Below are 14,667 nucleotides of genomic sequence, written 5' to 3' on the forward strand. Positions count from 1 at the left end.
GCTGAAGCCTGGCTTGGAGAATTTTGAGCATTACTTTACTAGCGTGTGCGATGAGTGCAATTGTGCGGTAGTTTGAGCATTCTTTGGCATTGCCTTTCTTTGGGATTGGAATGAAAAGTGACCTCTTCCAGTCCTGTGGCCACTGCTGAGTTTTCCAAATTTGCTGGCATATTGAGTGCAGCACTTTCACAGCATCATCTTTCAGGATTTGAAATAGCTCAACTGGAATTCCATCACCTCCACTAGCTTTGTTCGTAGTGATGCTTTCTAAGGCCCACTTGACTTCACATTGCAGGATGTCTGGCTCTAGGTGAGTGATCACACCACCGTGATTATTTTGGTCGTGAAGATCTTTTTTGTACAGTTCTTCTGTATATTCTTGCCACCTCTTCTTAAGCTCTTCTGCTTCTGTTATGTCCATACCATTTCTGTCCTTTATTGAGCCCATCTGCGTGAAATATTTCTTTGGTATCTCTAATTTTCTTGAAGAGCTCTCTTGTCTTTCCCATTCTATTGTTTTCCTCTATTTCTTTGCACTGATCACTGAGGTAGGTTTTCTTAACTCTCCTTGCTATTCTTTGGAACTCTGCATTCAGTTGCTTATATCTTTCCTTTTCTCCTTAGCTTTTCACTTCTCTTTTCACAGCTATTTGTAAGGCCTCCTCAGACAGCCATTTTGCTTTTTTGCGTTTATTTTCCATGGGGATAGTCTTGATCCCTGTCTCCTGTACAATGTCATGAACCTCCATCTGTAGTTCATCAGGCACTCTGTCTATCAGATCTAGTTCTTTAAATCTATTTCTCACTTCTACTGTATAATTTTACGGGATTTGATTTAGGTCATACCTGAATGGTCTAGTGGTTTTCCCTACTTTCTTTAAGTCTGAATTTTGCAATAATGAGTTCATGATCTGAGCCACAGTCAGCTCCCGGTCTTATTTTTGCTGACTGTATAGAGCTAATTCATCTTTGGCTGCAAACAATATAATCAGTCTGATTTCGGTGTTGACCATCTGGTGATGTCCATGTGTAGTCTTCTCTTAAAGAGGAGAGCCAAAAAGTTGGCTTAAAGCTCAACATTCAGAAAACTAAGATCATGGCATCTGGTCCCATCACTTCATGGCAAATAGATGGGGAAACAGTGGAAATAGTGGCTGACTTTATTTTGAGGGGCTCCAAAATCACTGCAGATGCTGACTGTAGCCATGAAATTAAAAGACGCTTACTCCTTGGAAGAAAAGTTATGACCAACCTAGACAGCATATTAAAAAGCAGAGACATTACTTTGCCAACAAAGGTCTGTCTAGTCAGAGCTATGGTTTTTCCAGTACTCATGCATGGATGTGAGAATTGGACTATAAAGAAAGCTGAGCACCAAAGAATTGATGCTTTTGAACTGTGGTGTTGGAGAAGACTCTTGAGAGTCCCTTGGACCACAAGGAGATCCAACCAGTCCATCCTAAAGGAAATCAGTCCTAAGTGTTCATTGGAAGGACTGATATTGAAGCTGAAACTCCAGTACTTTGGCCACCTGATGTGAAGAGCTGATTCATTTGAAAAGACCCTGATGCTGGGAATAAGATTGAAGGCAGGAATAGGGGATGACAGAGGATGAGATGGTTGGATGGCATCACTGACTCAATGGACATGAGTTTGGGTAAACTCCAGGAGTTGATGATGGACAGGGAGGCCTGGCGTGCTGCAGTCCATGGGGTCACAAAGAGTTGGACATGACTGAGCAACTGAACTGAACTGCACTGAACCATCAACACAATATAACATTTAATTATATAAAGAGCTCCTAAATGAATCTGGAAAAAACAGACTGCAAATTTTGAAAATTGTACAAAACTTGAACCACAGAAGGTTAAACTACAGAATAACTGTAAAACTCATATTCTTCAGTTTGTGAATCATTAGGACCATGCAACAGATAGCCACAGTGGTGTAGCTTCACTCCCATCAGGTTGCTAACAGCTGACAGCACTGAGAGTGTGGTTAGGGTGGAGCCTCAGGAGCTCTCATTCACTGCAGATGAGAACGTGCCCTGTACAGCTGTATGGGAAGGACTCTGGCCTCCCATAGGAAGGTTGAGGACTCTGCAGTTCTTCTTCTAGAAGATTTGCGTGAGAGAATTCTTTCGCAGCTTCTCAATGGAACAGCCTCCACAGATCAGGGGTGGAATATAGAAATAAATTGTGTTGCTTGTTGCTGAGAAGGTGGTGGAGTTTCTCTAGGTCACAGAACTGGTGCAAAGCCTGGAGAAGTTTCCTGTCTTCTTGCCCCCTGTTTAATCATTCTTTCCTTAGTGTTGCATCTTGACATAGATGGGGTCTCTGACCTTGTGTATCCGCCTCTGTCCCCAGAGCCCTCGGTGGTGTTCGCCAAGGAGCAGCCGGCATGCAGTGAAGTGCAGGCCGTGGCGGGGGCGAGTGCCACGCTGAACTGCGAGGTGGCCCAGGCCCAGACGGAGGTGACGTGGTACAAGGACGGCAAGAAGCTGAGTTCCAGCTCGAAAGTGCGTGTGGAAGCCAAGGGCTGCACCAGGCGGCTGGTGGTGCAACAGGCAGGCAAGGCGGACGCTGGGGAGTACAGCTGCGAGGCCGGGGGTCAGAAGGTCTCCTTCCGCCTGGACGTCACAGGTCAGTCCTTTGTGGTACTTAGTCTTGTTCGGAGATGGTGGTTGAATTGCATTAGGCCCTGATGCTGTCTCATTAGACGTCATCTCTTCAGACCTCCCATCCTCCTCCCTCCTATTTTCATGCCCGTGACTGGGCCAAGGAAGACAAAGTAGAAAGGGTGTGTATGACAAGAAGAGGGCTGTTCTTGAACACCTTGTGGTGTTTCCATAGAGTCGTGTTTAATCACACATCCTGAGCGTGATTAAACCTGCCCAAAACCCCTGTCATGTTTCTTGGTGTCCAGGACTGTGGCTCTGTTGGATGCTTGAATTCTGAAATAGACTAGTCATCTCACACCTGAGTTATGTGACTGCTTTTTTGGATATCTGGGTATGCCCTCTCTTAGAACCATACTGGGGTTCTCACTAGTCAGAGACACTTGCATCTCTTTGTATAAGGTTGACTAAACTTTGGGTTATTCATATTTTCTTTAAGACCCTCATGTACATTTATGTATAGGAATGCCTAGGAGATATTGTGGATTTGGTTCCAGGTCACTGTAATAAAGTGAACATGCAACCCACTCCAGTATTCTTGCCAGGAGAACCCCATGGACAGAGGAGCCTGGTGGGCTGCTGTCCATGGGGGTTGCACAGAGTCGGACACCACTGAAGCGACTTAGCATGCATGCATGATTGCAATAAAGTGACCTAACAGATTTTTTGTTTTTCCAGTGCATATAAAAGTTATATTTACGCTATACTGTAGTCTGTTAAGTGTGCAATAGAATAATGTTTAAAAATGTACATACTTGAGGCAAAAAATGCTTTATTGCTAAAAATTGTTAACCATCATATGAGCCTTCAGTGAGTAGTAGTAACATCAGAGACTATTGATCAAAGATTACCATAGCATATATCTGTTCAGTTCAGTTTCCCAGTCATGTCCGACTCTGCAACCCCATGGACTGCAGCACACCAGGCTTCCCTGTCCATCACCAACTCCTGGAGCTTACTCAGACTCATGTCCGTAGCATCGGTAATGCATCCAACCATCTCATCCTCTGTTGTCCCCTTCTCCTCCTGCCTTCAGTCTTTCCCAGCATCAGAGTCTTTTCAAATGAGTCAGTTCTTTGCATCAGGTGGCCAAAGTATTGGAGTTTCAGCTTCAGCATCAGTCCTTCCAGTGAATATTCAGGACTGGTTTCCTTTAAGATGGTAATGAAAAAGGTTGAAATATTGCAAAGATTACCAAAATATGCCACACAGACATGAAGTGAATAGATGCTGTTGGGAAAATGGCAGTGAAAGCTTTGTTTGATGCAGGGTTGTCAAAAACCTTCGATTTGTACAAAATGCAAGAATATCTGCCAACCTTAACAAAGTGCAATAAAACAAGGTTTGGCTGTAGAAGTTGTCTGTGCTCCCATTTGTAACAAAATCTAGATATGTTTTCCTGCAGTGTTTGTGGGAAATAAAAAAGACCAGAGGACTGGTAGGTATGTGTCTGAGACATGCACATGTGAGGTCTGGAATTCATATCTTCTTGTTAGACCATTCTGTGTCAGAATTCTTCTTGGAGTTTGATTTATAAATTTAGAAATGGAAAGAAATAAGTAGCCTAAGCTATATCAGTACACTTTATTAAAGATGAGTCCTTATAGTAGCAGCCATTTACTGATAAGTTGGCATTTATTCTACAGCACATCCTGAGGAGTGTGTGTCTGTACCACTCTGGCAGGTTCATGGAGAAGTCTGATAACAATTTATTTCCTTTTGTTAAGTGGATCTCAACATTAGAGAGATGTGGGTAATGGTATTATATTATGTACATGTAACAGTTTGGTTGTATGCTGGTATATTAATGATTTGTGGGTGAGTACAGATAACTAAAATATTTATGTATCTTCCTAAAAAGGTTTTTAAGAGACTAAGTTATTTTATGGTAATAATTCTGAAAATTTCAACAACTTGATCAAATGTTAGAAAACCATATGAAAAAGTCACACAAGAAGAAATAGTTAACTGAAATAGTCCTATGGAAATTTTAAAATTGGGCTATAACTGCTTTACAGTGTTGTCTTGGTTTCTGCCATTCCAGTTCAGTTCAGTTGCCAGTCATGTCCGACTCTTTGCAACTCCATGGACTGCTGCACACCAGGCTTCCCTGTCCATCACCAACTTCTGGAGCTCGCTCAAACTCATGTTCATTCAGTCGGTGATGCCATCCAACCATCCCATCCTCTGTCATCCCCTTTTCTTCCTGGCTTCAATCTTTCCCAGCATGAGGGCCTTTTCCAATGAGTCAGCTCTTCACATCAGGTGGCCAAAGTATTGAAGCTTCAGCTTCAGCATCAGTCCTTCCAATGAATATTCAGGACTAATCTCTTTTAGGATGGAGTGGCTGGATCACCTTGCAGTCCAAGGGACTCTTAAGAGTCTTCTCCAAAAAAAAAAAAAAAAAAAGTCTTCTCCAACACCACAGTTCAAAAGCATCAATTCTTGGGTGCTCAGCTTTCTTTATAGTCCAACTCTCATATCCATATATGACTACTGGAAAACCATAGCTTTGACTAGATGGACCTTTGTTGGCAAAGTAATATCTCTGCTTTTTAGTATGCTGTCTAGGTTGGTCATAGCTTTTCTTCCAGGGTCATGGAAGCTTTTCTTCCTTAGCATTTCTGCCATAAAACAGTGCAAATCAGCCATAAGCACGTGTATATATATATCCCCTTCCTCTTGAGACTGCCTCCCACTGCCCCCTCCCATTGCTCCCCTTAGATCATCACAGAGCACCAAGCTGGCTCCCTGTGCTGGACAGCAGCTTCCTGCTAGCTCTCTATCTCACACATGCTAGGGCATATACATCGGTGTTACTCTCTCAGTTAGCCCCTTTCCTCCCCCTCACCCCCCCCACAAGTCCATTCTCTGTGTCTGCATCTCTGTTCCTGCCATGCAAATAGGTTCATCAGTATCATTTGTCTAGATTCCATAGATGTGTTAATATATAATATTTGTTTTTCTCTTTTTGACTGACTTCATGCTGTATGTCAGGCTCTAGGTTCATCCACGTTACTGCAAACGACTCAATTTTATTCCTTTTTATGCCTAAGTAATATTCCATTGTGTATATGTACCACATCTTCTTTATCGAGTCATCCGTCTATTGATATCTAGGTTGCTTCCATGTTTTGGGTGTTGTATATAGTACTGCAGTGAACACTGTGGTATATATGTCTTTTTAAGTTATGGTTTTCTCAGGTATATGCCCAGAGAAGGCAATGGCAACCCACTCCAGTACTCTTGCCTGGAAAATCCCATGGGTGGAAGAGCCTGGTGGGCTGCAGTCCATGGGGTCGCAAAGAGTCGGACATGATTGAGCGACTTCATTTTCACTTTTCACTTTCATGCACTGGAGAAGGAAATGGCAACCCACTCCAGTGTTCTTACCTAGAGAATCCCAGGGATGGGGGAGCCTGGTGGGCTACCGTCTATGGGGTCGCAAAGAGCTGGACGCGATTGAAGCTACTTAGCAGCAGCAGCAGCAGTAGCAGATATATGCCCAGTAGTGGGATTGCTGGGTCATATGGTAGTTTAATATTTAGTTTTTTAATGAACCTCCATACTGTTCTTCAAAGTGGTTGTATCAATTTACATTCCCACCAGTAGTGTAAGAGGGTTCCCTTTTCCCCACACCCTTTCCAGCATTTATTGTTGTGGAGATTTTTTTTGATGCTGGCCATTCTGACTGGTGTGAGATGATACCTCATTGTACTTTTAATTTGCATTTTTCTAATAGTGATGTTGAGCATCTTTTCATATGCCTCTTGGCCATCTGTATGTCTTCTTTGAAGAGATGTCTATTTAGGGCTTCTTCCCATGTTTTGATTGGGTGGTTTGTTTTTTGATATTGAGCTCCATGAGTTGCCTGTATATTTTGGAAATTAATCCTTTGTCTGTTGCTTTGTTTGCAAATATTTTCTGCCATTCTGAGGGTCGTCTTTTTGTCTTATTTATGATTTCCTTTGCTGTGCAAAAGCTTTTAAGTTTAATTATATAACATTTGATTTTTTTTCTTTTTCTTTTCATTATTCTAGGAGGTGTGTCAAAAAAGATCTTGCTGTGGCTTATGTCAAAGAGTGTTTCTCCTGTGTTTTCCTCTAAGAATTTTATAGTGTCCAGTCTTACATTTAGGTCTTTAATTCATTTTGAGTTTATTTTTGTGCATGGTGTTAGGGATTGTTCTGATTTCATTCTTTTACATGTAGCTTTCCCAGCACCACTTATTGAAGAAGCTGTGTTTTCTCCATATTCTCAATATCTCCCAGGTATATTCTTGCCTCCTTTGTCAAAGACGAGGTGCCCATATCTTACCTCTGGGATTTGTATCTTGTCCTGTTGGTCTATATTTCTGTTTTTGTGTCAGTACCATGCTGTCTTGGTGACGGTAGCTTTGTATTATAGTTTGAAGTCAGAGAGCCAGCTCCATTTTTCTGTCTCAAGATTGCTTTGACTCTTCGGGGTCTTTTGTGTTTCCATACAAATTATACAGTTTTTTGTTCTAATTCAGTAAAGAATGCCATTAGTAATTTGATAGGAATTGCACTGCAGTTGTAGATTGCTTTGCATAATGTGGTCATTTTCACTATAAATTGATTCTTCCACTCCAAGAACATGGTCTGTTTCTTCATCTGTTTGTGTCCTCTTGGATCTCTTTCATCAGTGTTTTATAGTTTTGTGAGTACAGATCTTCTGCTCCTTAGGTAGGTTTATTCCTGGATATTTTATTCTTTTTGTCTTGATGGTAACCAGGATTGTTTTCTTAATTTCTCTTTCTGCTCTTTCATTGTTAGTATAAAGGAATGCAAGAGATTTCTGTGTATTAATTTTGTATCCTGCAACTTTACTAAATTCATTGATCAGGTCCAGTAGTTGGCATCTTTCGAATTTTCTATGTGTGATAACCTGTCGTCTGCATACACTGACACCTTTACTTCTTTTCCAGTTTGGATTTCTTTTATTTCTTCTACTTCTGTGATTGCCATAGTGAGGACTTCCAAACCTATGTTGAATAAGAGTGGTGAGAGTGGGCATCCTTGTCTTGTTCCTAATCTTAGGGGAAGTGCTTTCAGTTTTTCACCATTGAGAATGATGGCTTGCTGTGGGTTTGTTATATATGGCCCTTATTATGTTGAGGTAGGTTCCCTCTATGCCAATTTTCTGGAGAATTTTTATCATAAATGGTTATTGCATTTTGTCACAAGCTTTTTCTGCCTCTATTGAGATGATCGTATGGTTTTTATTCTTTAATTTGTTAATATGGACATTGATTGATTTGCATATATTGAAGAATCCTTGCATCCCTGGGATAACCGCTTGATCATGATGTATAATCCTTTTAATATATTGTTGGCTTCTATTGTTGGCTTCTGTTCGTTAGTAGTTTGTTAAGGATATTTGTGTCTTTGTTCATCAGTGATATTGGTCTGTAATTTTCTTTTTTTGTGTGATATCTTTTCTGGTTTTGGTATCAGGGTGATAGTGGCCTTATAGAATGAATTTATAAGTGTTTGTGATTCTGAGATTTTTGGGGAAGAGTTTGAGAAGGATAGATGTTATCTCTTCTCTAAAAGTTGGTTCAAATTGCCTGGGAAGCTGTCTGGTCCTCGACTTTTGTTTGTTGGAATATTTTTAATCACATTTTCAATTCACTACTTGTGATTGGCCTGTTTATATTTTCTAATTCTTCCTGGTTCAGTCTTGAAAGCATGTATCTTTCCAAGAATTTATCTATTTTTTCCAGGTTGTCTTTTTATTAGATTACAGTTGTTTATAGCAGTCTCTATGATCCTCTGTATATCTGTGGTGTCAATGCTAACGTCTTCTTTTTCATTTCTAATTTTACTGAGTCCTCGCTCTTTTTTCTTGGAGTCTGGTTGAAGGTTTATCAGTTTTGTTTACCTTCTCAAGGAACCAACTTTTACTTTTATTGACCTTTGCTCTTGTTGTCTTGTTTCCTATTTCATTTATTTCTGGTCTGATCTTTGTGATTTCGTTTCTTCTATTGACTTTGGGTTTTCTTTCTCCTCTTTCTCCCATAGGTTAGATTGTTAGTTCGAGACTTTTTCTTGTTTCTTGAGGTGGGATTGCACTGCTATGCGCTTCCCTTTCAGAACTGCTTTTACTGTGTCCGATAGGTTTTGGGTTGTCATCTTCTCAGCATTGTTTGTTTCTGTGCATTTTTTAATTTCCTCTTTAATTTCTTCAGTGATCTCTTGGTTATTTAGCAGTGCACTGTTTAGCTTTCATGTATTTGTGGGGTTTTTTTGGTGTTTTTTTTTTTTTTGCATTTTTTCCCCCTGTAATTGATTTCTAATGTCATAGCATTGTGGTAGGAAAAAATGCTGATACGATTTCAATTTTCTCAAATTTTCCGAGGCTTGATATATGATCCAAGATGTGGTTTATCCTGGAGAATGTTCCATGTGTGTTTGAGAAAAAAAAATTGTTCTCCTGCTTTCAGGTGGAATGTCGTATAAATATCAATTAACTCCTTTTGGTCTGTTGTGTCCTTGAAAGCTTGTGTTTGCTTAGTTATGTTCTGTTTGGATGATGTTTCCACTGGTATAAGTAGGGAGCTGAAGTCCCCCAATACTAATTGTGTTATGGTTGATTTCCCCTTTTATGGTTGTTAGTGTTTGCCTTATGTATTGAGGTGCTCCTATTTCTATGCATAACTATTTGTAATTGTTTTATCTTCTTCCTGGATTGAGTCTTTGATTATTATGTAGTGTCCTTCCTTACCTCTTTAACAGTTTGTATTTTAAAGTCTATTTTATCTGATATGAGTATTGCTACTCCAGCTTTCTTTTGATTTCCATTTGCATGGAATATCTTTTTCCATCTCTCACTTGCAGTCTGCATGTGTCCTTAGGTCTGAAATGGATCTCTCGTAGGCAGCAGATACACGGGTCTTGTTTTTGTATCCATTCAGTGTGTCTTTTGGTTGAGGCATTTAATCCACTTACATTTATGTATGATTCATATTTCCTATTACCATTTTCTCTACTGTTTTCTTAATTGGTGTTGAATTCTCTTTGCTTTTCTTATCTGTAAAGCTTTTTATTTATCTGCCAAATTTGAATAAGATCTTTGCTGTATAGTCTTGGCTGTGGGCTTTTTTCCTTTCATCACTTTACGTATATCCTGTCACTCCATTCTGGCTGGCAGAGTTTCTGCTGAAAAATCAGCTGATGGGCATATGGGGACTCCCTTGTATGTTATTTTTTGCTTTTCCACTGCTGCTTTTGATAGTTTTTCTTTGTATTTAATTTTTATTAGTTTGATTATTATGTGTCTTGGTATGTTTCTCTTATCCTACATGGGACTCTCTACACTTCCTGGATTCTGGTTGAGTCTTTCCTTTCCTATGTTAGGGAAGTTCTCAACTATAATCTCTTCAAATATTTTCTCAGACCCTTTTTCTTTCTCTTTTGCTGGGACCCCTATAATTCAAATGTTGGTACATTTAATATAATATTGTCCTAGAGAACTCGGAGACTATCTTCAGTTCTCTTCATTTTTTCCTTTATGCTGCTCCTTGAAAGTTATTTCCATCATTTTATCTTCAGTTCACTTATTCGTTTTTCTGCCTCAGTTATTCTGCTATTGATTCCTTCTAGCATATTTTTAATTTTAGTTACTGCATTTTTCATCACCGTTTGTTCATTCTTTTGTTCTTCTAGGTGTTTGTTTAATACATTTTCTTCTATTTCTGCGATTTTGGATCATCTTTACTATCACTACTCTGAATTATTTTTCAGATAGTTACATATTTCCTCCTCATTTATTTGATCTTGTAGGTTTTTACCTTGCTCCTTTGTCTGTAACATATATTTTTGTCATCCTATTTTTTTTTTTTTTTTTTTATGAGTAGGAATGTGTTCCTATCTACTGTTTGTTTGGCCTGAGGTTTCCGGCAGTGGAGCTTGCAGGCAGTTGGGTCGAGCTGGGTCTTGGTGTTGAGATGTGGACCTCTGGGAGACCTTACTCTGATTAGTATTCCCTGGGGTCTGAGGTTCTCTATTGGTTCAGTGGTTCAGACTTGGTACTCCCACCACTAGAGCTCATTTCTAATCTCTGGCCCATGAACTGAGATCCCACAAGCCACAGAACACGGCAAAAAAAAAAAAAAAAAAAGAGCAGAACAAAAACAAAGAATAAAAATTACAATTTAGAAAACCAGCAGATATATTAGAAAAAATAAGAATATATATGAAACAAACACCAGAAGGTAAAACAGAACTCCAGTAGCAAAGGAGAAAACCAAAAAGCAAACCAAACCAAAACAAAAAGGACCCGAAAAAGCCTTGGCTGTGGAGGGCAGGGCTTAGGCAGGGCAGCCTTAGGCAGGGTGGGGTTTAGGCGTAGGACCCAGGCCAGGAAAGGCCCTAGGTGGGTGTCAGGGTGGCGCCCGGGTTCAGCCTGGCCGGTAGGGGCCCTCTGGAGAGCCTCTGGCCTCACGGTTTAGAGGCCCAGGGCCTCAGCAAGCTCCCTGGAGCTGAGTGACCAGGGATGGAGAATGCTAGATGTGTTTCCCCAGTCCTCCAACCCCTCAGGTCCCTCCTAGTCCCTGCTGATCCCCAGAAGGTAAATGTGTCTCTTAAGGTGTGTAAACCCCTCCCTTTACCCAGCCGCCCCGCGGGTATACCTGCCACGTCCAGCCTCCACTTCTCCTCCCCCATCGCTACCCACCCCCACCATCCTACCCAGTTGCTCAGGGGTTCCTCTGGTCTTCCTGGGTGTCCAAGGTCCTCCACCAGCATCTGGTGAACATCCTGTTGGTGAGGAAACATGGACTCTGCATCTTCTCTCCCCATCATCTGGGCCCCACTTCCCCTAAAACTTAAATAAATGGGGCCAGTAATAAAAAAAAAATCATAAAGAAAGATCTAAGCCCATTGGTTTGTCGATGAAGTGAAAATGTTAGTCATTCAGCCGTTTCCAACTTTTTGTGACCCCCCCTGGACTGTAGCCTGCCTGGCTCCTTTGGCCATGGAATTCTCTTGGCAAAAATACCGGAATGGGTAGCCATTCCCTTCTCCAGGGGATAGTCCTGACCCACGGATTGAGCCCAGGTCTCCTGCATTGCAGGCAGATTCTTTACCATCTAAGTCACCAGGGGAACCCTGTTCTATTGATAAAATTATGCCAAATTTCTGTTAAGTAATTATTCCATGTTCACAGAGATTCTAGAGAATAAAACAAGGAGATATACCCTCTAGTTTGATTCGTGTAACTATGGGATAACATAGATACCAAAATATGACAAGGAATGTAAGGAGAATTACAATTATGGGCCAATATCTTGTGGAGGAAAAGGGGGCAACAGGATGAGATGGGTGGCTGGCATCACTGACTCAATGAACATGAGTTTGTGCAAACTCCGGAAGATAGTGAAGGACAGGGAAGTCTCGTGTGCTGCAGTCTATGGGTCACAAAAACTTGGACACGACTGAGCAACTGAGCAGTAACAACAAATCCTGTGGATGTTGAGGCCCGTATCTTCAACAAAATACTGGCAAAGTCACTGAACAATATATGAAGGTGAGAACGGATTAGGATGAAAGACGTGGTCCAGGCATGCAACATTGATTTAAAATTCTGACCATTAGAAAACCAGTATAATGTATGACATTAACTAATTGGAAGTGAGAAATGATGTGATTTTTCTCAGTAAATGCAGAATAAAAGTTTGATCAATTTTAACACCATAATTTTGTCATCAACTTAGGCCATAAAATTCTATCAATAAACAGACTTTCCCTTACCTTGATAAATGGCACTCTAGAAAACACCAGGCGATGTCACAGTTAAAGTAAAACCTTGAAGGTTTTAATTTGAGTTCGCGAACAAGAGAAGGAAGCCAACTGTCACCACTTCTGTCCAACGCTGCACAAAACAGAAGGGAGGCCAATGAAGTGCAGAAATGCAAAAACATGGTGGGATTCAAAGATGACATGGTTATGGATATCGAAATTTCAAGGATAAGTGATTTGACTTAGAGCATTTGGAAATATAAATGCACACAAATATTAACATGCAGAAAACACTACTATATTTATCTACTAATTACAAACAGTTATTTTAAAACAGAATTTTAAAACATTAATAATAGCATCAGAGGTATCATGTTTCTAATTCCGAATATAATGCAAGGTGCTTAATGGCTGTGGGGGAGGGGCGCAGTGGGAATAACATTTTTGAGAGATGATAAAGAAGGTCCTAAATAAATGGATAGAAATCCATGAAAGAATCTAGGATGTTCAATAACAGTCTATATCCAAGCAGATGTTCTTTGGGAGGGGAGTATTGAGAATTGACAGTCAAATTCAGTGTGAGCATTTGCTCTATCAATATTAAAAACTATTATAAAACTACAGTAATGTAGAAAGATGGGTCAGTGAAGGGACAGTTATCAGACCAGAGGAACAGAAGAGAGAGTTTAGCGAAAGACCTGTCCACAGACAGACCTTTGTTCCACCCCCACTTTTTTTTTAAGTGTGGTGGCTGTGCAAGGAGTGGGAAATGATGGTCTTTTTGTAAGAATTTGTTTTTCCATTTGACCATGTAAGGAAAAAAAGTTCATCTGATAACACAAACCACACGGAACCAACTCCAGGTTGGTAAGAGACCTCAGGGTAAGAGATAAAACCATGAAAACTCATAGATGATGACTTAGATTGCCTGGTGGCTTTTGGGTAAGGGGAGATTCCTGACATGGAACAAGAATGACACATTTGACTGCATTAAAGCTAAAAGCTTTACAATAATAATAAATAAAAAAAAACCTAAAAGCTTTCAGTAGATTCATTTGGTTCAGTTCAGTCACTCAGTCATGTCCAGCTCTTTGTGACCCCATGGACTGCAGCACGCCAGGCCTCCCTGTCCTTCACCATCTCCCAGAGCATGCTCAAACTCATGTCCATTGAGTCAGTGATGCCATCCAACCATCTCGATTCATCAGAAGACACCATAAAAGAGTGGCATGCAAGTCACACAGATATGGGAGAGGAAAGCTTTAACATGCAAATAGAAGTCCTAAAAATGAATATGAAAAAGGCAGACAGTGCTGTTGAAAATCAGGCAAGTTCTTTAACTGTGACACCACAAAAGAGCAAATGATGAAAAAAATGACCATAATGACAAAAAAGATTAATAAAGCTGCTCCACTTTGTGGGTCACCAGAACCATACAGGAGACAGCCACAAGAAGTACCACCTCACTTCCACCAGATTGGCAGCAGTTGACATGCTGAGAATAGGCAAGAGGGTGGAGCATCAGTAATTTTCATGCACTGTGGGTAGGACCGCTCTCCACACAGTTGAGTGGGAGAGACTGGCTTCATCTAGGAAGGTTGAGGCTTTATCTAGGAAGGAGAGTCTGGCTTCATCTAGAAAGGTTGCATAGATCATGACTCCGCCCCCCTCCCGCCCCCCACAGATCCTATATACAGAGAAGTCTTTTGCAATGTTCTTACTTAGAACTGCCCACTTGGAGCTGTGGCCAAATGGATAGATATATTGTGTCACCACTGCTGATAGGGTATGGGGCCTCTTGGGCACATATCTAGTGCAGAGCTTAGAGAAGTTTCTAGCCCTCCTACTTCCCTATTTAGTCCCTTCCCCCCCACCTCGCCCCCACCACTGTTGCCTTCCTGCCTTAGATGATCGCGTCTTTGACTTTGTACTTCCCTCCTTGTCCCTAGAGTCCATGGCTGTACATCATTTGCCAGGGAACAGCCAGTGTTGAGTGAAGGGCATACTGATTGGGGGGACAGCCATGCTGAGCTGCAAGGTGGCCCAGACCCAGAAGGAGGTGAGATGGTTCAAGGATGAGAAGAAGCTGAGTGCCAGCTCAGAAGTGCAGGAAGAGACCCAGGGCCATGCCCAGCGGCTGGTGGTGCAGCAGGCGGGGAAAGCAGACACTGGGAAGTACAGCTCTGAGGCTGGAGGCCGGAAGGTCTCCTTGTGTGTGGATATCACAGG

The 14,667-nt window shown here is 41.1% G+C and overlaps 1 protein-coding gene across 50 annotated transcripts in view; it reads left to right on the forward strand.

Annotated features, from left to right (window-relative positions):
- The window catches only part of OBSCN (obscurin, cytoskeletal calmodulin and titin-interacting RhoGEF), a 229,285-nt gene that overhangs the window by 104,846 nt on the left and 109,772 nt on the right, over positions 1–14,667 (forward strand). For 48 of the 50 annotated variants that reach the window (XM_027548670.1, XM_027548671.1, XM_027548672.1 and 45 more), the window contains one exon: positions 2,367–2,642. The exons of the other annotated variants lie outside the window; for them this stretch is intronic. In XM_027548670.1, the coding sequence (XP_027404471.1) occupies positions 2,367–2,642 (276 nt within the window). The remainder of the gene's footprint in view (positions 1–2,366; positions 2,643–14,667) is intronic. 50 annotated transcript variants of the gene reach the window in all.

The sequence above is a fragment of the Bos indicus x Bos taurus genome, chromosome 7, assembly GCF_003369695.1.
Source record: "Bos indicus x Bos taurus breed Angus x Brahman F1 hybrid chromosome 7, Bos_hybrid_MaternalHap_v2.0, whole genome shotgun sequence".
Taxonomy (NCBI): domain Eukaryota; kingdom Metazoa; phylum Chordata; class Mammalia; order Artiodactyla; family Bovidae; genus Bos; species Bos indicus x Bos taurus.